Source organism: Plutella xylostella, chromosome 30 (assembly GCF_932276165.1).
Source record: "Plutella xylostella chromosome 30, ilPluXylo3.1, whole genome shotgun sequence".
Classification (NCBI taxonomy): Eukaryota; Metazoa; Arthropoda; class Insecta; order Lepidoptera; family Plutellidae; genus Plutella; species Plutella xylostella.
Genome location: NC_064010.1, coordinates 5,468,438 through 5,491,549, shown reverse-complemented (window position 1 = coordinate 5,491,549; position 23,112 = coordinate 5,468,438). Strand labels below are relative to the sequence as shown.

The window sequence follows — 23,112 nt, the reverse complement described above, 5'->3', positions numbered from 1 at the left end:
CCCCGAGACCATGCTTTCCCATGACATGTTCCAGATTGCTGTTATCGCTACCCACTTTCGCATTTAGGTCTCCCATTAGCATCAGTATGTCCCCCTTTTGCACTTTACTTATGACACTATTTAACTGATTGTAGAAGTTATCTTTCTTTGCCAGTTCAGATTCTTCAGTAGGTGCATAAACTTGGATTATAGTGATGTTTCGGGCTCTCCCTTTGAATCGTGCTTTCAAAATACGCTCTGAAATAGGTTCCCAGCTTATAAGGCTTCCTTTTGCTTTGGAGCTCAACAGCAAACCGACTCCTTCGTGATGACCCGCCCCTTCAGGTCGGCCCGAGAAGAGAAATGTTTCTCCTGTAGATGTTTTCTGTTCCCCAAATCCATTCCATCTCATTTCAGAAATCCCAAGTATTTCGAGTTTGTACTGTTTAAATACGGCACAAGCCTGTTCGGGTTTTCCATGAGCATCTAACGTCCTTACATTCCAAAAGCCAATCTTAGTCCGTTGTTTCAAGCCAAACGTCGTTGTTTTTGAATCAGTCCGTTTCTTCCTTGTGTCAGTTTCTTTAATCGGTTTATTTTCGAGACTGGTGGGTGATTAGCCTTCCTGCCTCTAGGTAAGTGGTGGGGGTGCCACCTCCGTGCCTTACCGCACAGACCTCTGGCCTGATGTAGTGAGATAGTTCCAGTTATGGCGCCGGAGACTCGCCTGTTGCCCAATATCCGTTAGCTACCAGAGCGAGCGAGAGTGAAACGTGACGACCGCTTTGCTTGATGCTCTGGCATTGCCCGGGGAACACGACGGGGACGTGGATAAAATGGACTGGTCGGTTTTACCCTCTTGAAGCTCTGTCGTCGTAGAGCGTGGTAATTGGCATTTCCTAGCTTTTTATAGGTGTACATACATCTCATTTATATATACACCACCAGGACCAAAACCGACTTCGAATCCCAAATATTAATTACCTACTTAGCTATCGCTTTTGGCAAAGCCCGTTCGAAGAGGCTATTTTCATGCACCACTTAAATTTTCACAGATTTTCACTGTTTGCAAAATCCCAAGACGTAATCTTTGCGGCGCCTTAAGGCACAGTGTAGGTTTACACTTATGAAGGGTGTTTCAAAAAGGGTATACTAAGCTGAATCTGAAACCTACGTGTGCATCATGTTATATCAAAGCCCTAAGTCAAAAGTTCTTAGTAAAAAGCATTACCCTCCTCCTTCGGCAGTCGGGTAATAATTCACGTGACCAACAATTCTACATATACATAGATACATTATGCACTCACGACTGTAAACCCCAATGGGGTAGTCAGAGGTGGCTCACAAGCGAGCCACCTACTTTTCGCAGCACATTTGTACTCACATGATAGGTTGCGAACCATATCGCCATTTTGGGATAACCAACAATTCTGGGGAATATTATTTGTTTTTTCGCGAATTTTCTTATTCTGATTTTATTTTCGGGCTTAGATATACCATGCTGTACACGTAGGTTTCGGCTTAGTATCCTCTTTTTGCAACACCCTGTATGCGCTTGGCAGAGAGGAAGTCCCGGCCCCGAGGCGAATTAAACTCAATTGAGTTACTGAGTTAGGATACTCTTGTATTGTATATGAAAGACGTTCTACGGTAAAAGACATAAATAAGTAATATGTAATAGACACATAAAATATAGATAATATAGATAGAGAATATTCTTTATTTGTACACAACACACACATGAAATAAATATACATAACTTAAATACTAACACATGTGTACAAAAATGGCGGCCTTATCGCTTAAAGCGATTTTTTCAAGACGACCTTAGGGTGGAAGGATATTTATGATCAAAGAGGGGTCAAGTGTACTAAAGAATTCTAAAGGAATACCTAATTAAAATATAATATAATTTATTATGAACATGAAAAAAATATTTTTTAAAGCTTTCCTTTTAAAAGCTCCCAAAGGCTCGTAGCTGTAGCGATTTTCGTAATGGTGTCCGTTTTTTTGTCATATTTTTTCAAAATCGGCTTTGATGTTACAAATTTATACGACTTTTAGTGTTGAATGTCCTGGTAACGTTGGTTAGATAAGGTTATTGTACCTACTTACCAAATTTGTAGAATCACAACATACACACACACACACACACGTAAAAAGTATTTACACGTAAAACTTATAAGAGTGCTAAACACCCGGGATGGATATGCTATGGACAACGTGCCAAAATGTCATTGTCAACAACTTTTATAGTGCCACAAACTTATCTGTCCCGGTGAGAGCGAACTAAATTGGTCCATACCTCATTACTTACTAATGAATTTCATATTGACATGACATAGATTATATGGACCAATTTAGTTCGCTCTCACCGGAACAGATAAGTTTGTGGCACTATATATTGTATAATTTTAGACGGATTGTCTATTTATAATTAGATGTACCGATTTTTACAAGATTAGATAAAAGCAAGATATGTATTATATCAACAATATTTGCACTACATAATCTACAAAAAAATATCGACGACTGTATTTATTTTTATACCATCATTATCATGATCAGCCTAATATAGCAGTCCTTTGCTGCACGTAGGTACTTAGGCCACTCCCAAAGCACGCCATTGCATGCGATTTATAGCTTTCGGTATCCAATCATTCTTCTTCTTCTCCTAGTGCCGTCTCCTAGCGAAGGTTGGCAATCATCCTGCTGATTTCCGTCTTGGAGGCCGCCGCACGGAACAACTCTCCAGCATTGCGATTCTGTAAAATCAGGCTTCACTTCGCATCTCTCTTCGATCTTCATTCTCCCTTCACCTTTCACTTCAAGTTCGAACAGTAATGACATTATATGTCATCTCATACATTATTTGTCAAAATCTCGAAATTCGATGTGTCTACGGAAATTATAGAATGCCAATTTGAAAACTCACTCCGGATTCAGAATCGAGTTTTGACAATTTGCTTTATAGAATCGCAATGCAGTGCTCAGCTGGACCCACTGGCGTAGATTTTGCAGCCATGCCTTGTATTTTCCCCTGGGTTATCCAATCATTACTTTCGCCTATAGTCACCCCCAGCTAAACACACACACACACACACACCCACACTCACACACACGAGCGCGCACAGACACCCACACACTGGTTATAAAAATAATTTAAATTATTATTTGATTTTGTGTTCTATTTTTGTTTATTTACCAGTAAGGCCCTAATCTGGAAGAGAACTGTCTTCTGAAATACAGATTTATATCTAGTTCGGAAAACAGTGCAATATACTTTGTACGTATGTTTTTTTTGGTGAAATAAATAAATCTTTAAATCTAAATAAATCTTTTAATCTTTAAATCAGCTTTTAATGAAAAAAAAAAATTATACATATATAAATAATTTTTTGCGATGTGGCCCCGCGGGGAACAGGACCCCGCTGATTCATTTTTTTTTATTTGTGGTAAATTATGATAGACTAATCGATGAGATGAATGTAGATGTCGCAGCAATGCCTGCGACATAGACAATGTATCAACAGATGACTTTTTCATATATTTTGAGATTTGCGGTCAGATTATCAAGTAGGTAGGCTATCTTTGCCTCAACTTTGCCTTGACATCCCAACAGTCATTATCAAGGCTACGCTTTGACACTGAATTTAGGCATGCAGATTTCAAAGTTAAAATTAGTACCTATTGCACAATATAGGAAATACTGGTTGTAGGCCCACTCCATTTTTTTGCATAGACGAATACGAGTAAAAAAACAGTTGTAAAGTTAAATGCCTACTCGAGCGGTAGTAGCTCAGTCGGGAGAGCGGTGGTAGCTCAGTCGGGTGAGCGCCCGCTTCTCAATCAAGAGATGCGGGTTCGAATCCCGGCGCTGACATGTACCAATGAGTTCTTTTAACTTAAGTACAATGTATACCATCGCTCTTACGGTGAAGGAAAACATCGTGAGGAAACCTGCATATCTAGATCTAGCACATCTAGATATGTGAACCCACCAACCCGCAGTGGACCAGCGTGGTGGGAAATGGTCCAAGCTTAGGAAGGCAGTTTAGACCTTGGGGATATGCACAAAGGTTCCACTCGAGAGAGCCAGGTGCAGGTACTTACACCCCCACAGAGAATAGAATAGAATGCCTACTCAACCAAAATGAGTGAAACCAATAAATAGTTTTTTTTTTTGAGATTTAAGAGTTGTTCCGGTAAAAAGTTTCCCAATATACATTTTGCTTTATAACGGAAAATACCCACTGATAAATATGCACCCTTTATAATACATATAAACAATAGTTATAAGTAACTGTGTTCATCATCATAAGCTAAGAATCGTCGGCTGCTGGACATAGGCCTCTCCCAAGGAGCGCCACAACACTCGGTCCTCGGCCTTCCTCATCCAACCACTACCGGCTACCCACCTAAGGTCGTCGGTCCAGCGGGCAAGAGGGCCTCCCACGCTATTTCATAATATGTTCATAGTCTCCTCTCGAGAACTCGTGTATGCTTCAACGGTCATCGGCTTTTCTGTTATTTAGCTAGTTGAATATTACTAATAAGGTTTAATTTAAATATTAATCAACATATTATTATATATTTTCTACAGGATGTTTCGTTTTTGCAAATTGCTTGGGTACTTATACTAAGCCGATAGACCATAAGGGGCGACTTAGGGGGTAATTCTAAACAACTTATGAAATATCATGAAAAAAATATTGTTTGTTTGTCCATAGAAACTCAGTAAGTCTCGTTTTTACTATGATCAGAGAGAAAAATATTTTTAAACCTGTATATGGAAAGGGAGTGCCACACACCATGGCGTCATGGTTTTAGAACTTTAGATAAAATTCTATTTTGCATAAATTTCTTTAAGGATTTATTTTTATTGACTCTTTCCGATAATAGGTATATTTTAGCAAAATAACTGGTTAGTTTGCTAAAACTGTATATAATTATTTGTTATGGAATTAGTAGGAACTTTCCACTGTTAATTGTATACGTTTATTTATTAATACACTCACGAGCAATGAAAACGTTCCACTGACTAAATGCTGACACCGAAATATAACCCCAATACAGGGTGTTGCAAAAAGGGTATACTAAGCCGAAACCTACATGTGCAGCATGGTATATCTAAGCCCGAAACTGAAATCAGAATTTGAAAATTCGCAAAAAAAAAATTCATTTTCCATAGAAACTTTGTTGGTCACGTGACTTTTACTATGGAAAATTAATTTTTTTTTCGCGAATTTCCAAATTCTGATTTCAGTTTCGGGCTTATATATAACATGCTGCACATGTAGGTTTCGGCTTAGTATACCAATTTTGCAACACCCTGTATATTATTATTATCAATAACGGATACCAACAGAAGTTGACAAACACCCTTTAATTTGTAAACGTGTGGTTTTCACCAAATTTTACATATCACGTGTTTGGTCCAACTTTTAATTTATATTAAACGAGATTCTTTTATTTTATGCGAAATTTATTCTACTGTCGAAGGGACGACATACCTAACTAAATGCGGCGTAAAAACCAGCAAGTTAGGGATAATGTAGTATGTACTTATCAAATTTAAGGTATTTTAGGAGATTGGAGATTCCGTATTGTTACTAAAACCACACTGTGACTCAGGTAGAACCTAAATAAGTAATTCAGAATGAGTACTTTATTGTTTGTTTATTGTTTATTGTTCATTTATTTATAATATTTCTTAATAATATATGCAGTGCTCTTAAACCTTAAACTTGTAACCGTTTAATAATCTAACCAACGTTAAACCCGACATTCAATACGTAAAGTCGAATAACTTTTGAACGGCTTATTTCCGACTGTGATAAAATATAGCTAAAACTCTCAGATTAACATTATCTAACATAAGTTCAGCTGTTTGGGATTTAAGCTGCCACTGACACATACACACACACACGCACACACATTAAACTTATATATGACTAGCTGTCCCGCGCGCTTCGCTTCGCCTTAAAAAGTTTTCCCGTGGGAATTCCGGGATAAAAAGTAGCCTATGTTCTTTCCCAGGGTCTAGACCGTATGTATACCAAATTTCATTCAAATCCGTTCAGTAGTTTTGGCGTGAAAGAGTAACAGACAGACAGACAGACAGACACAGTTACTTTCGCATTTAGAATATTAGTTAGGATAATGACACCCTCTTTTACGTCGAGGGTTAAAAATTGGTTACCATAACGAATGAACGTAAAATTCAGTCATTCTCGTTCAAAAACAAAGAATGATATTAAAAGTTTGCAAGAATGCGAGGGTAGACACAATATTATAAACATAATGTCAGTAGTTTTTAGACTGTGATAGAATTACATTATTTATATTATTATTACTATTTATCAGTGTATTCATGTAAGAATTAAATTATTATACTTACTTCATTAATACATAATATGTGATTGAGTGATATTTCCGATATTGCATAATGTTATAACAATATGTGTTCACCATTTAGGAAATCCATGGATTTCTGTATTACAAGCAATTTAGGTAGGTAAGTTTTTGCTTCGAACTCTAAAATGTTCATTGAAAAATCGTACTATTAAGTTAAAGAACAGTGTTAAACCTTCAGTTATCTGGTCCACTAGACCTACGAACTTAGACGGGACGTAAAGTGGTTGGATGAGGAAGGCCGAGGACAGAAAGGCACTTCTTGGGAGAGGCCTATGTCCAGCTGTGGACGATAAGGGGGTAATGATAGTCTATGCCATTGACTTATATATATGTATTACAACTTACTAGCGTAAGGACAGGCCTAATCGCTCTAGAAAATGACACCTTCGCATTAGCCCTAAAATTTCATAAATCCTATCCTAACGAATATTATAAATGCGAAAGTAACTGTGTCTGTCTGTTACTCTTTCACGCCAAAACTAGTGAAGGGATTTGAATTAAATTTGGTATACATATGGTCTAGACCCTGAGAAAGAACTAGGCTACTTTTTATCCCGGAAAACTTTTTAAGGCGAAGCGAAGCTCGTGGGAATAGCTTGTCTTTCATAATTTGTATGAATAAGGGCCAGCGCGCGGGTGTCATTTTCTTTTGACTAAACGTTCTGAAGGGCGTATCCTTCCTTTTGAAATCATTGGTCTACTTATGCCACAGACCTGTATTTAAATAGACAACGCTTGTCTCATTCCTTGTATAGAAACAAACGATTTAGTTTAGGAACGTCCCTAATGACACTGCTCTAAAGGAAGATAATTTCACTCCCTTTTTACACACGAAGTACCTACATGCACTTGCGTTGTCTACTCAAATACAGGTCTGTGGTCTATGCCCTAAAATAGGCATACTTCAGGGCATATTATCAAACAGTTCAGCTTAACTAATCCTGTGCAGGTTTGGAAAATATTTTCAAAAATCATCTAATCGCTTTGACGTAGACACACCTTGTTTTGCCAAGTTAGGAAAAACAATAACAATAAAAATCAAATTTAAATGTACGTATAACGCTAGGGCTTTGTCTCTAATAAAACTGTCAAATCTTAGATTAAAAATATGAAAACATGATGGAGTGTCAGTGCAAAACAAACGTCTCGACCAATAACAACCCACTTCTACCACTGAGCTCTTATTTTGAATTAGTTGTTCCCACGCGCTTCGCTTCGCCTTAAAAAGTTTTCCCGTGGGAATTCCGGGATAAAAAGTAGCCTATGTTCCTTTCCAGGGTCTAGACCATTTATGTATACCAAATTTCATTCAAATCCGTTTAGTAGTTTTGGCGTGAAAGAGTAACAGACAGACAGACAGACAGACAGACACAGTTACTTTCGCATTTATAATATTAGTTAGGATTAGTTTGTTCAGATTTTTTTTTCAATGATTGTCATTGGGTTGAAGTTAAAACGGTTTGACAGTAAAAAAAAATGCGGACAGTTTTTTGGTTTTGTTATGTACGTGACACAGCATCTTGGTCCTATATCGTTAGTCTAAGGCCGGGTTAGTAATAAAATCTGTCAAATCGTCCATCGATGTTCTCTGATCGTTTAGCCAGAAACGTGTTATATTCTACAGGCTGTTTTAACCCATTTTGATTACATTCTTTTATTTAAATAACAATAAAATCAAATCACCATGATCGTCATTTTTATATCACATGATTAGAATAACTAGTTTTAAATATCCCTTAACTTTTATATCCCTACTGGTTTTTTTCTTTTAACTTAACAGCTAGAGTCCGACAACTTTAACTTTGTAACATTGAAAAGGTTTTACCTTTATCTGGTAGCCACCAAGGAAGACAAAATACTTCAGTGGCTGATATTACTTTGGCACTTGCTTCTGATGCAATGTTAGCCTTGGCAGACTATACAGGGTGATGCAAAAAGTGTTATACATACTATACATACTATACTATGGAGAATGTTTTTTTTCACGAATTTTGAAATTCTGATTTCAGATTCGGGCTTAGATATAACATGCTGCACATGCTGGTTTCGGCTTAGTATACCCTTTTTACAACACCCTGAATACAGTTGACAGTTGACACACGAATCTAAAATTTGCAAAAAGTATAAGACCCATGTGGTTTCTTAGTTAACATTTGTGTTAATGTATTCTATTTTATTAGCATTAGGGACCTTAAACTAACAGGTAGGTATTGTCTCGTGTCTTTATGTTAAAACATCATCATCACGTGAATTTTATAAATATGTATTAATTTTAGGTTGTGGTTCCGTAGATATTTTTACTTAAAAGTTTCTCTTTTATAAAAGGAACTTCACGTGAAGAATGTAGGTGTGACTAATACAATAGTTTTAATGTGTAATAATGGTATGTAAAGCTAATCCATCGATGTAAAATAGGTGGTAAAATATTAAATGATTTTATAGTGAATGAAAAAAACATATAATTTAGGAAGTATATTCAAGTATACAAAGCGTCCTTACATGATTCAAAATGACCCAACCAGTCCTCATAAATTGACAAAATACGAAAATGTGTCCAACTCACCCAGAAACCTTTCGGAATAACCCAACTGCACTATATATATATAAGTATATGTAGTGGATTACTTTAGTGAAGAATTGACAGAAACAGACATATGTGCATACATAGGTCAAACGTTATAAAATGCCCTATATAATGAGTTATAAACTCAACCAAAAATAGGTTATAATTATGGTTATCAAATAAATTCATAGGTAGGAAAACTTCACAATACAAAACCCGGATCTAATTTTCGTCCATAGACTAAGAATTTCACCAACGGATCCCTAAAAAGTGGTTAATCCTCAATATAATATTGCCATTTATATTCTAAGCCCAAGACACACTATGTTGACTCACAAGTAGTAGCATAAAGTCACTAACGTTATACGAGGAATATAAAAAATACGAGATATTTAGACAATAGCAGATCTGATTGTAACGGCCTGATTCACAAAAAAAAAATCAAACACTCACATCTTGTACTAATTACATAATTTACAAAGCTTATATACAAATACATAGGTACAAAAGAGGCGGTCTTATCACTAAAAGCGATTTTATCAAGACAACCTTTGGGTGGAAGAATATTTATGTTCAAATAGGGTCAAGTGTACTAAAAACTGTACCCTCCCTGACCCTACATAAAGGCGGCCTTATTGCATAAAGCAATATCTACCTCTTTTACCTGTCCGTCTGTCTCTTTGTGTCTAATATTATTTTCCTCTCCTTTTTTCAGGTTCGCCAGAAGTGCACCGGTCATATCTATAAAATTAGATATAACATTTATAACAATCATAAACTCTAGCGAGAAAAGTGTCTGAATACAACGAAAAATATTCCAAAACCAGTACCGCTGAAGAGAATAAATATAAATATCTAAATAGCATACCTACCTAGTGGTTTTTTTCAAATACTTACTTTGAAAGAGAAAGTTTTTTTTAATTTCGTTAAATAAAATACGTGAAATAGTATTTTACAAATAGTGGTTGGGAAAAGCTGAAGAAGAAAGGACAATGATTTCGTTTAACCGTAAGTATCTTTTTATATTATAATTGCGAGCAATGAAAAAGTATCAAAAGTATGACAGCAAATGGAGCCAATATTTTAAAACATTTCATTAAAAATTTGTAAGAACCTATTTATATAGAAATATTGACGTTTTTAGTTGGTCATATTCTAATGCGCTATGTTAAATCTAGCTTGTCTTAGCTTCAATTTCGCCATAGTCGGTTAGAGCATAACCAGGTATTAGTGGTTGACTGTTGACACATCTGTCAAGAATTTAATAAATGGAGATGACGTATAATTGATCAACCTTTCCCTGGTTACGATCTAAGCGACTATGGAGAAATTGGCACTTAGTGTAACTAGGCTTTTCCGTTTAGGAGTTATTTGGTGCTATTGTCACTGAAACTTTTTCATTGCTCGTGACTTTAATTAATTTTTATATAAGTTTACCTTCAGAATGGAAAATTTTAGAACAGAATTGACTTTATTGAATGTTTGTTTAAACAAAAAAAATACATTATTATTTATAATAATTAAAATAATAACACATTTTATAACATGTAGGTTACATTAGTAGGTATTATAAAGCAATTAAAAGATACGAAAACCACGTAATAAATTATGGCAAAATATTTATGTCCCGAGCCCATTCTATTTTAGGCAGCATTGATGTAGTGTTAATATTAACATATTCCTAACATAACAACGTTTTACACGTGTCATACATCCGTCATCATATCATCATCATAATCATCAAACTTTTTTTTATATGAACGTCAACAGTAATTTAGAAAATTCGTAGAGCATGTTGATGGCAACACAGGTATATTTTTAATTTATTGTTTATGGTTACTTCCGTATCCTATACTGTTACAATATAACTGCTGTACGGTGCTCTTGTGTTGTGATAAAATAAAATACTGTCTCACTGTGAAACTTTGGTTTTAATGAAGAAGAGTGTGTTCAGAATGAGCCCTTGAGTCACCCCTTTTCGGCTCAGTATGCCATTTTTAAACACCCTGTATACATATACAAAACGCGAAAACAAAATAATCGTTCTCCATAGTAAAAAAGTCACGTGACCAACAAAGTTTCTATGGATTTTTTATTTTTATTTTTATGAATTTTCAAAACTCGTAGAACAAAAGTTGTTCAGAATGACCCCCTAAGTCACCCCTTTTCGGCTTAGTATACCTTTTTGCAACACCTGTATACCTAACTACTGCAGCATCCAGTCGTCTGTTCTGTTCAACTTTCAACACCCCCATTTTTCTATCGATCGCTATAAGCACACTCGTAGCGACATCTAGTGGAGTTTGTAAAAAGTTGTTTGCAGATCGCTAAAGGTCACAGCACATATCGTCCGTGTACGTTACGCTTATTATTTGCTGAGACCCTAAAGGAACTTTAGTTTTACCAAAATCTATGGACAGTTTCAAAGTCGTATCATCCAATGGACAGGGTATTGCAAAAGTGGATTACTAAGGCGAAAGGGGCTGACTGTATAAATGTATCATCATCACAACCCATCACGTCCCCACTGCTGGGGCACGGGTCTTCTTCCAATGAAGAAAGGGGTTTGGCCTAGTCCACCACGCTGGCCAAGTGCGGGTTGGTGGACCCCAACACAAGCAAGCTTGAGCTGAGAGTGTTGTCGGGTAAGTGGGCAACCCGACTGTCAGATTTTTTCGAGCTGCCCGAAGGCCTCTGACTAGGCTTAACGACTGCATAAAAGGATTAAAATTTCTACCTCAAACGGGTCCAGCCAGACTCGTCCCATTCCACACTCGACCCGGCCACACTCGACCCGAATTTCATAATTTCGATAAGGTTCATTTTTGCTTGTATTTTTTTTCTTATCGCAAAGTACAGTCGACAGAAAATGTTTATGGATTTCTTAATTGATTGCGCATATAAAGTGATTATCACTTAAATTTAAGAAATATGTTGACTAAACTAGCCTATGTTTGACCTCAGTAACAGAGAGAGGTAGTTTACTCTTCTCATAGTTTTAGCCTGAAATAAACGGGATATCGATAACAATGGTCAAGATTTGGCTGGCCTGCATCCATCTCTTTCGCGCACTTACTTGTATTGTAATTTATGCATTTGATAAGCATAAATTACAATACTGCGAAGTAATTATAATTTTATAAACAGCAAACGGATTTTATAAAAAGGATTTTATACATATTTCATTGTAAAGAGATTTTGTGTATTAACTGTGATTTTAGCACACATAATTATTAATAGTTACTTATTTTGTTAATATTTATTATTACTTATTACGTTTATAATTCAAAACATGTGTTACCTACTAATAATGTTTATAGAAAATGATAAATAAATGATCAAAAGTACAAATTATTACTTTTGTTTGAATTAATCAGCACATAAAACACCTAACTATAATTTCAGTAAAAAAACTCTTGTGGCTGACAGTACATTTCATACATTTCAACAAAAGTACCTAGACCTTATCGTATTTTAGAAATTCGGGTCGAGTGTGGCCGGGTCGAGTGTGGAATGGGACGAGTCTGGCTGGACCCCCTCAAACAACTTACTTTTGTTTTGTAAACTATACCTACCTACAAATTGTACTATGGGTTTTATTAGGTACCTATACTTAGGCTTTGGTATGTTAATGGTAAGTATTTAGTTTTTTTGTAGTAGCAGCAAATAATTACTAACATTATCTGTTCATGCTTACTCATATCTGAGCAAGCAAAACAAATGCATACAAGCACAACAGATTAAAAATGTTTTTGCGAACTAACTAATTACTATTGTGCAAAATTTTCCATTCTGTTTATATGATTTTTTTACATCCGAGCGGCCTAGACTGTGGGTTTTACCGCCGTTTTCTGATTTAGCGGCATTTGAATGATCATGCACTTATTGTTGGTATGGTAGTGATGTGACACTGCGGATAATTTTTATCGATATTTTTTTATTTGCTTTGGTAGTTTTCTTCGTTACATTAAGATAATTTAAGTTCTTTCTGTTATTACATCAATCTTTTCATTAAAATATAACACGTGACTGTGTGAGAAACTCCCTACGTGTTGATTGGACGAAACCAGTGGATTTCACGCCATTTTGTAATATCTGATAGCAGATGATGAATAGATAAATATTGAGAAAATAAATCTCTTAAGAATAAATATATGTCACTGTATCTATACGGATATTAAAAGTTAGGACAGTGGTGTGATAATTTACCATTTTAAGAACAGATGTTGTTTACAGGGTTGTCTACTTTTTCTTCAAAAAATTTTACCTTTCATACTAAATAGTAACACAATTAAATTTGTAAGAACACAAAAAACTAACTAAACAGATTTAATGAGAAATCAATCAAGAAGATTTTCGTGCACCCCATATAAGTAAATGAAATATAATATATATTAGGTATATATTATCTTTATTTTTAGGTAGGTATAGAAATACTAAGGTAATAAAACTTAGGCTCAAAATGGCATGGCGGTGGTTACATTTTTTATTGAGCTTAACTTTGGTTGGATGGATATTAGATGTAATAAATTATAGTTAGGTTACGTAAAATTGTAACATAATAAAATATTCTTATACAGAGTGTTGCAATAGTGTCTGTAGTACACCGAAAAGGTAGTTGACTCTAGAGGCCATTCTAAACAAACTTTGTTCTAAGATGTTTCTCTACAGCTTTTTTCTCTATTTAAAAACTTTAAAGGTCACGTATCAATGTATTATGGGGAGTGGATTTTTTTAAAGTTATTCACAATAATCCCTTGGGTCACTACACCCTTTCGGCTTACGTACAAATTTTGCAACACCCTGTATAAGAATATTTTATGGCTGACGACCGAATGGCGTAGTGGTTAGTGACCTGACTACTGAGCCGATGGTCCCGGGTTCGATTCCCGGCTGGGGCAGATATTTGTTTAAACACAGATATTTGTTCTCGGGTCTTGGATGTGCCCGTAAAATGGCAATAGGCCCGCCTCCTATTATATTGGGACTAACATAACACTCTGCCGAAAAGTGGGTGCAGCAATGCACCTCTGCCTACCCCGCAAGGGAGTACTTTAGTACAAGGCGTGAGTGCGTGTGTGTGTTTTTGTATAATGCAATGAGTCAAATCCCGGAAGCGACAATAATACGGGTTTATATCTCAATATATAACACGATATAACCTAAACGCTATTGTAATGTATGCAGAAATTTACGTTTTCGATCAAGGACACGACACTTTGTTAGAATCGAACTAATTGTTATGATTTGTGAGAGAATAATACCCGCCCACATCCTATATTAATATTATAAATGCGAAAGTAACTGTGTCTGTCTGTCTGTCTGTTACTCTTTCACGCCAAAACTACTGAACGGATTTGAATGAAATCCTAACTAATATTATAAATGCGAAAGTAACTGTGTCTGTCTGTCTGTCTGTCTGTCTGTTACTCTTTCACGCCAAAACTACTGAACGGATTTGAATGAAATTTGGTATACATACGGTCCAGACCCTGGGAAAGAACATAGAATAGAATAGAATAGAATAGAATATATCTTTATTGAACACCACAAATTAAAATATAAAAAAAAAAACTTATAAACTAGGAACAATGAACAATAGGCGACCTTATCGCTTAGAGCGATCTCTTACAGGTAACCTTAAACATGAAGAAATAAAACTAAAGAAAATTTGAGGGCGGTGTACCTACTACCTAACTACTTATAACATAGGCTACTTTTTATCCCGGAATTCCCACGGGAAAACTTTTTAAGGCGAAGCGAAGCGCGCGGGAACAGCTGGTTTAAATATAAAATAGGCCTAACTACGAAAAGCTTAGATTATGCTGAATATGCTTTATTTATAAAAAAATATCTATACTGAAAGGTGTTTCATAAAAAGTTCTCACACCCCGAAATTCATATTATTTTTATGAATACCTATCTAGTTCATAGTAAAAAGTCCGATGACCAACAAAGTTTTTATGAACAAGCATCATTTTTAAATATTTTTAATCGTAGATTAAGTACAAAATTCCATACAAAATGTACGACGCCCATCTATAATTTGATTTTACCTGTAATAATAAAGTATCGATCAAATTTCAACCCCGCCAAATAAGGCCCCGCCCATCGCACCTGCAAACAGAACCGAGACAACTTAGATTTACAATATTCGAAAGAGATTGTGTGTCACATACAAAAAAAATACAAAAAAACTGTCCGCATTTTCTTTACTGTCAAACCGGTTTAAGCTATTATTATTAAATTCTTGATTGCAAATAATAAATTTGTAATTCTCTTTCAGTAAGTTCAGTGACAACCATTGTACCATTGTATGGTCACAAATCAGAAGATCTGAACGAACTAATTCCAAATAAGAGCTTAATGGTAGAGTTGGGGTGGGTATTTGTCAAGACGTATATTTTACACAAACCCCCTTATTCATAGAGAAGTTACAGAACGTTTTAACTAATAAACTGTTTTGTCCCTCTCCGACAAAGTACAATTTGTTCTTTGACAGAGAGGGACAAAACAGTTTATTAGTTAAAACGTATTGTAACTTTTCTATGAATAAGGGGGTAACACTCCATCTTGTTCGTACATTGTTAATCTAAGTGAGAGAACATTGCTTTATTTTCAAACTACAATACTCGTCAATGATTATATTTATGTTTATGTTCTAGCCGGGGTTTGCAAACAGAAATATCGTTGAAGTGTTTATAGACTATCGGATGCTGCAGTGGTTAATAGTCCTTTTGTGCCGAGCGTCCCAGGTTTGAGTCCCAGGAACATTTGTTAAAACATACAATTTGTGAAACACAAGATTTTATTCGACTTGAAATTTGCACTTATCAATTACCTAAGATATATAAATAATTATGCAATTTTTGGAAGTTTAGGCACCCCGTTGATGTCTTTTGTATGAGATTTTTTTAATGTACAGAAATATTAATTAATTTTAGTTTTTTTTAAAGTATATTATGATTTATACTGCGTTTTCCGAAAAAATCTTTTTAATGCTGAAAGTTTCTTCCTTCGATTAGTTTCCTACACTATTAGCTAGCCAATTTGAAAGTGGCTTATTACGTCTGTGAGTAAAGATAAGATAAGATAAGATATTCTTTATTTGCACACAAAAATATGGACAACAATACAAAACTTAATCTAACACATATGTACAAATGGCGGTCTTATCGCTAAAAGCGATTTCTTCCAGACAACCTTTGGGTGGAAGGATATTTAGATGTAAAGGGTAAAGTGTAGCAGGAATAAAGAATATACCATAAATATTTAATATACCAAAACATACTACCTACAATATATTTACATACATAATTTATATACCTAGCATCATAATAATATAATAAAATATGTTACTGACATGTAAGCAATAAACCTATGCCCTTTTTCAATGTTTGCTAACCCTACTTTTGCAAAACCAATTTAATTTTGATTTATTTTGTTCTTGCCAAACGCCGATCATGCGATAATAAGTCAGTGTGTGAACGTATATTATTATTGTTTAATATGTTTACATTCAGATTTACAAATAGGTGAAAGATCTAAATTATTTAATTATACACTCACAAGCAATGAAAAAAATCCAGTAAGAAAAACACCAAATTACTCTTAAACGGAAAATGTTACTAGTTTAATGACGCAGTTTGCAATATTGAAGTAATAACGGAATACCTTGTCGATGGCTTTATTAAAGTTTTTGCAATATTTTGGATGTAAAAGGGTCTTTTGAAACCCTAAGAATAGACAACCTGTAATGATAGGTCCGAGTTTTCGTTACGAAAAGGTGGTAAATTCATTGTTATATCTTACAAAATCTAGAATTATCTAAGTCCTCTAGGGATCTGATAAGTATCAAGATTCGTTTTAGGTTCGCTTTTGAAATGCTTGATTTACGTTTACTTGCTAGTATTTTGCCTGCACCTAGGATGTATTTATTTCATGTGTCCCGGGTTCGATTCCCTGCCGGGGCAGATATTTGTTTAAATACTGATATTTGTACTCAGGTTTTGGTTGTTAATACTTCAAATTCAAATTCAAATGGTTTAATCGACGTAAAATTTTACAATTATTTGTCGATAGTCATCTTCTTCATACTTCTGTGTATACATATCTGTGTAGATATATCAAATGTCCCATACCCATATTACAGGCTCTGCCTAGTTTGGGGTCGGATGGCCGTGTTTGTGATATTTTCATGTCTTTCATGACTTCTACATAATAAAAAAACTTTAGTAGCAGTATGAATAATTATATTTTACATAATAATATTTACTTAGCTTACAAAGAGGTACTACACTCAAGAAAATATTCGGTCTTACATATAACTAGAACATAATACAATAAACGGCCTTATAACTAAAATATAATTCTTCCAGGCAACTCAGTAAAGCAATTCAAATCATTAAGTGTAGAAGATTAAAATAAAGCAATCATGACCTATATTTTAAATAAAAATTGACTGCTGTTTATTTATAATTTTTGGGAAACCTTGAACAAGGATATGACCTACAGTTATTTTGTTCCGATTTTTTCACTTTTGCTGAATGAAAAGGAAGTAAATTATATTTTTGAATTGCGAACGAAATTTTTGATTAATCGTTTTTACGCTTACTATCGATATATGAGATATTTACAGCTATGTAGGTCAGACAGACCTACAGCCAAGTATACGGTGGGACGCCCTACGGCCAGCTGGATGACGACCTCAGACAGGTAGATGATTACGGTAGTGGCTGGATGAGGAAGGCCGAGGACATAGTGTTGTGGTGCGCCTCAGAAGAGGGTTGTGTCAAGCAGTAAATGATGACACTAGACATGCAGTCGCTGCACGGGTTCGTTATCGACGTCGATAAACTCGTTTAATGCGGGTTCCACAAATTACAGCGCCATATTTATGGTGAATCTCGATATAGTGACGTTTATCTACGTCGATAACGAACCTGTGTAGCGGCAGAGGGATCGTTTATCACAGTAGTAAAAAAAGACTAAACAGTCTTATTCAGTCAGATTAATTAACTGCCCAGGATGCCTATTAGAAAATGGTGAGCTACGAACCCTAGTTTAGGAACAATGTTAGCCAGGCTAACAAGAACATCTAAATAAAAACTATTAAATTACATAATTATGTGAATACATTACGCATATAAAATAGGCCAAAACTGACACGGAACATGTTTAAGTCGTTGTCTATGCATGCTTCTGCATTTTAAGCTGTTTTATAATAATTTAAAGGCCAAATATTATGTCTGTGTTCATAGTTTGAATACTGAAGTAGTGATGTCCAGAAATCGACAGTCCATCATCATCAGCCAATAATCATCCACTGCTGGACATTGGCCTCTCCCAACGAGCGCCACAACACTCGGTCCTCGGCCTTCCTCATCCAACCACTACCCGCCACCCGCCTAAGGTCGTCAGTCCCGCGGGCAGGAGGGCGACCCACGCTGCGTTTGCCTGTTCGTGGTCTCCACCCGAGAACTCGTCTACCCGAACGGTTATCGGTTCTTCAGCAGATATTACCAGCCCACTGCCACTTCAGCTTATTTGTTCATAACGTTATTCTAAACAAATAGGAACCTTACATGAAAATAATATATGATGCTGGTGGTTCGTACAAAAACACTTCATAAACACAACGTATAAGATGTAATATAGATAGCGGTACGGGCACTGGATCTAGTTTTTCTAGACTTGTGGGTAATTCCTTGACATTGCGCCGTTGAGGTTTATTGCACTAGAAGGGAGACGTCAACGGAAAAAAGGAGGGGTTATACTTTGTGTATATTTGCGGGTCTGTGCGAGACTTGGCTTGGCTTTAATTATGGGTAGTAGTAGTTTTTTTCGCGAATTCCATAAGTCGTAGTTCAAAATAGATTCGGATTTATTTTTTTCGCAACATCCTGTATACCCTAAAATAGTTATTTAATGAAGATGTAGAAGTGAAATACTTTATACTCCTAGTAGATTTACAACTTTAGATGTTAAACGCCAGACTGACACAAATAAACCTTTTAGGTTTCGGGTCAAAATGTTAATTATATATTTAAGATTTTTCTGTTGTGCTAATAAATATAAATAATAATATGTGGGGACATCTCACACACGGCCATCCGACCCCAAACTAGGCAGAACCTGTGTTATGGGTGTCGGACAGCTGATATATCTACACAAATAAATAGATAGATACATACTAAATATAAATATCAACATCCAAGACCCGAGTACAAATATCTGTCTTTAAACAAATATCTGCCCCAGCCGGGAATCGAACCCGAGACCTTCGGCATAGCAGTCAGGGTCACTAACCACTACGCCATTCGGTCGTAAATAAATAAATAATTGAGTTGAATGAAAGGAGTCATTATTTTTAACAACAGAGGGGTAAAATTAATATTTTTCCTTGTTAGTTAATTTCTATTGTTACACTATTAGTGGTTGTATAATATACAATTAATGTATATTAGTTAATTAATAAGTAGTACAATTACGTTAAACTGGTAATAAACATGTCTTTGGAAGCGCCATATCCCGTCCTCAGCCTTCCTCATCCTATGTCTACCAGCTACCTGCTCGACTGTCAACTCCATACATCTGTCAGATCCATACAAGTTACGTCAGATTTCACAAGCGAGCGACACTGCTTAATAACGATTGTTATTTGCTAATGTTCGGTGGTGGTAACCCCACAGCTACTTTTCAGAGGTCGTTACTACTCATTACTTGGTCAGATTAAACGTGACGTCAATCGATTGGCTTAACATGTTTTTGAGAAAACCGAACTTTCACAATTCAGCACGGGCTTTTCTAAAGTGTACAAGCACGTTAACTACGAGTAAAGTACATTATTACTACGATCCCATAATCAATCAAAAATTGCATTTTTTTGGAAATCAAAATGAACTAACGGGCAATCATAAAGTCTAGTGACATAGCACAAAATTGCCTACACCTTAACGGAAAAGAATAGATTAATGATTATTTTTGGGTCAAACTAATATTGTCGAAATTTTGTAAGTGGATCTTATTCATTGCTTGTAAGGGTATACGGCACATTTTATTGCCTTAAAAGTTCAAATAAAGCCACCCCAAGTCTCGTATAAACGTCTGGCGTACCCTGGAAAGTCATCAACTGACAACTAATCTTACTAATCCTTTCACCCCACCACGCCCATGGTAAACTTTTGTCATGACATGTCATCAACACGCTAAGTATAGATATTATAGATATTATACTATGTCAATATACCTATATGGAATTAAAAAAACGACTAAACAGATCTTGACCGTGAATTCGAACTCCGCACCAGCAAATGCAAATCCACAACACGACCTCTTCAGGCCACGGGGCAATGCCACCAATAAAGCAATAAAGATGTCACCTCAGCTTAACATTTTCTACAACCCTGAAAACAATTTCTTAACATTCCCCCAACCTCTGAACCCTCGGAAAAAGGACGCGCAGCGAATCTTTCTAGAACGAATGAGGCTGTATACTAATATTTTCAAACCCGTTCCGTGTGCGGACACACTCACACACACACAGCCGCGCGTAGTACGCCTCTCCATGCGAAATTTTATATATAAGCTACAGTACAGTAGTGACCGATACCATTATATGCCGGACAGCTGATCACAACAATCGGCCAATAAAAATTTAAAACTGTGCATGAGTGTGACTGTGACCTGAACTGGACTAATTAATTCGAACGCAGTCTTAATTCGACGTTCGAATCTGTCACAATTCCCGCGCGTTTTATAGTTTGTTTTTTTTTTCGGGAAAATTTCTGGACTGTGATTGATCAGTTGTGTGGAGAAAATAGTGTTTTTATAAACAATAGTTTTCAGTTGTTATAATGTGTTACCGGCACGTGAGGAGACGGTAGTTTTAGTTTAATGGACAGACTGTGTTTATAAACAATAGAACTTGAAGTGCTGTGTCCGCAGAATCGATTGCGGAAAAAAGTGTTTAATCCACATACTGTTGTCTATGTGACATTGATATTGAAAGTGCGTTATGAAACCTCAATCGCGATAATATTTTAATTTCATTGACGCAACACGGATGCTTGAACTGGTATCAATTAAAATCCTATTACGGAATAACTAACTATCAACTATTGTTGACAAGAAGTTTTTATAGCACGTGAATTTGTGGAAGTGTACGAACGTTTTGCTTTTAAAAAGAAAAAATGAAGGAGTTTGTTCAAATTTGGAATAATGTGGCGGGAAGGAGGTACTCATCTGTCAACACGGCAGATCGAGAAATGAGAGAATTATCTAATAAATTGAAAAAAGACTGTGATACATCGACTTTTGAGGCAAATTTCACAGAATGTGAAGGACTGAATAATAAATTCAACGATGATCTCGATTTTAGTGATAGAAAAGACGCCATTATTAATAGGCTGTTCGAAAGGAGGCGAAAAGGACAGGTGGCCAGGCAACCTACATGTGAGTTTTTTTTCTTTAACCGTGTTGTATACTATTTTGTATCCTACTTTTATTTGGATAACTTTCTTCTTTTTTTTGCTATAGATTTTTTGTTAAGATGCGATGACATTCTGATTTATACTGCCAATAACATAGAAATAAAACTTTCATTAAAATACATACTTAATGTTATGATGTTATTTAGATATTAGTTATTTCCTAAAAACCTGATTATATTCGTTTCTAAAATGGTTCCAAATATTATGCCACAAAGCAGGTTGTTATTATTGTTATTTTAGTAAGCATTATGTACCTATTAATATCGTACATAATAATATTCATATAAATAATATACCAAATTATTACGCAACAACTATTAATATAAAAACAATAAGAAACTAGCTAATTTCGATTAAGTTAAACTTGTATAATCAGGAAGCTACTAAATAAGTAAGTAATCTGATAAATCAAAATAATAGTTGATCAACATTAAATCCATTTTAGTTAGTTTAAAATTTTATTAATAACATAGCTTTGATTAAGTATTTAGAAATTGATTTAATCATCGCAAACTTAAAAATATCCTTCTGTTTTCATCTTAAAAAATGCACACAAAATTTATTAGTTCAATCGTCACGGTACGTTTCACATAGACACTAAGACCGAGTATAAAATAACTCATTAATAATATAATTAATAACTTTACTTGGTATGTTGTTTCTAGAAAAACCGTTTTAGTTAACTGTACCTATCGCAAACTTGTATTCACAATGATTTTCGGATTCAAAATGCATTGAATGTATACAAAAAAAAATCTGCGTTGCATAATGCTGGTTTCGTCTTAGTATACCCTTTTTGCAACATCCTGTATATCGAATTTGACACTAATTACTTCGTAAATGTCATTTCGTTTTGACTTCGCGATAGGGCCCGTTTGTTAATGACAATAATAATTATTATACAAGAAATATGGGTATTGTGCTGTATTTTTTCCAAAGAAACAAAAACCGATCTAAGGCCATAAAGGGTTATTGAAAAAAGAGTTTTTACTACACCCAAGATGCGAATAAAAACAATTTTTAATTATGAGTGTTCTGAGGCATATACTATAAAAAAAGACAAATGGCATAAGGACTCCAAAAAAGGGCGAAAGAATGAAAAATCATTTTAAACGATAAGTCCGACATTTTGGTACCTCGTGTGTAAGCTATGAACTTTTGTTCTGGTATGTGCTCAAACACACACACATACAGATAGACACGTTAAACTTATATCAACCCTCGTTTGGCGATAGGAGTTACTAGACATGCGACAGAGAACAATAAAAACAAAACACTGTAATCAAAATTTGCAAATAAACAAATGCCTTAGATTCCTTTGTGTTCTAAATTCAACGTGAACGTAGTTATAATGTATTCCATAGACATATCTTAAACGAGTTTTTGACGTGTTTAGTTTGCTAAACTGTATACTAATTCGATTAAATGCCTAACCTTTATATATTTATTAGTTACCTCCGTTTTTTAAACTTAGTTTTTTGTAATGCTATGTTTAGTTCACTCGTAAATATAGTGAGCTAAATTAGTATTTTACAGTCTTGGAAAAATACGCAACCAATTAAAGTTAATAAAAATAAGTAAGTACATTATTAGGTTCGGACCTTCTTCTGACAAACACTAGATCTGGACTAAGGCCCGGGTCTCTTATTTACTCCGTAGGTC

At 35.3% G+C, this 23,112-nt stretch overlaps 1 protein-coding gene across 3 annotated transcripts in view; it reads left to right on the top strand.

The window, feature by feature from the left end:
* LOC105395297 (scavenger receptor class B member 1) overlaps positions 1-23,112 on the top strand; it is a 93,020-nt gene that overhangs the window by 36,326 nt on the left and 33,582 nt on the right. Inside the window, exon 2 of one of the 3 annotated variants that reach the window (XM_038121540.2) lies at positions 9,675-9,967. The exons of 1 other annotated variant lie outside the window; for it this stretch is intronic. In XM_038121540.2, coding sequence (XP_037977468.1) covers positions 9,952-9,967 — 16 coding nt within the window. In that variant the 5' untranslated portion in view covers positions 9,675-9,951. Of the gene's footprint in view, positions 1-9,674; positions 9,968-20,250; positions 21,413-23,112 lie in introns of those variants that run through there. One more of the 3 variants, XM_011567249.3, reaches the window with a different exon arrangement.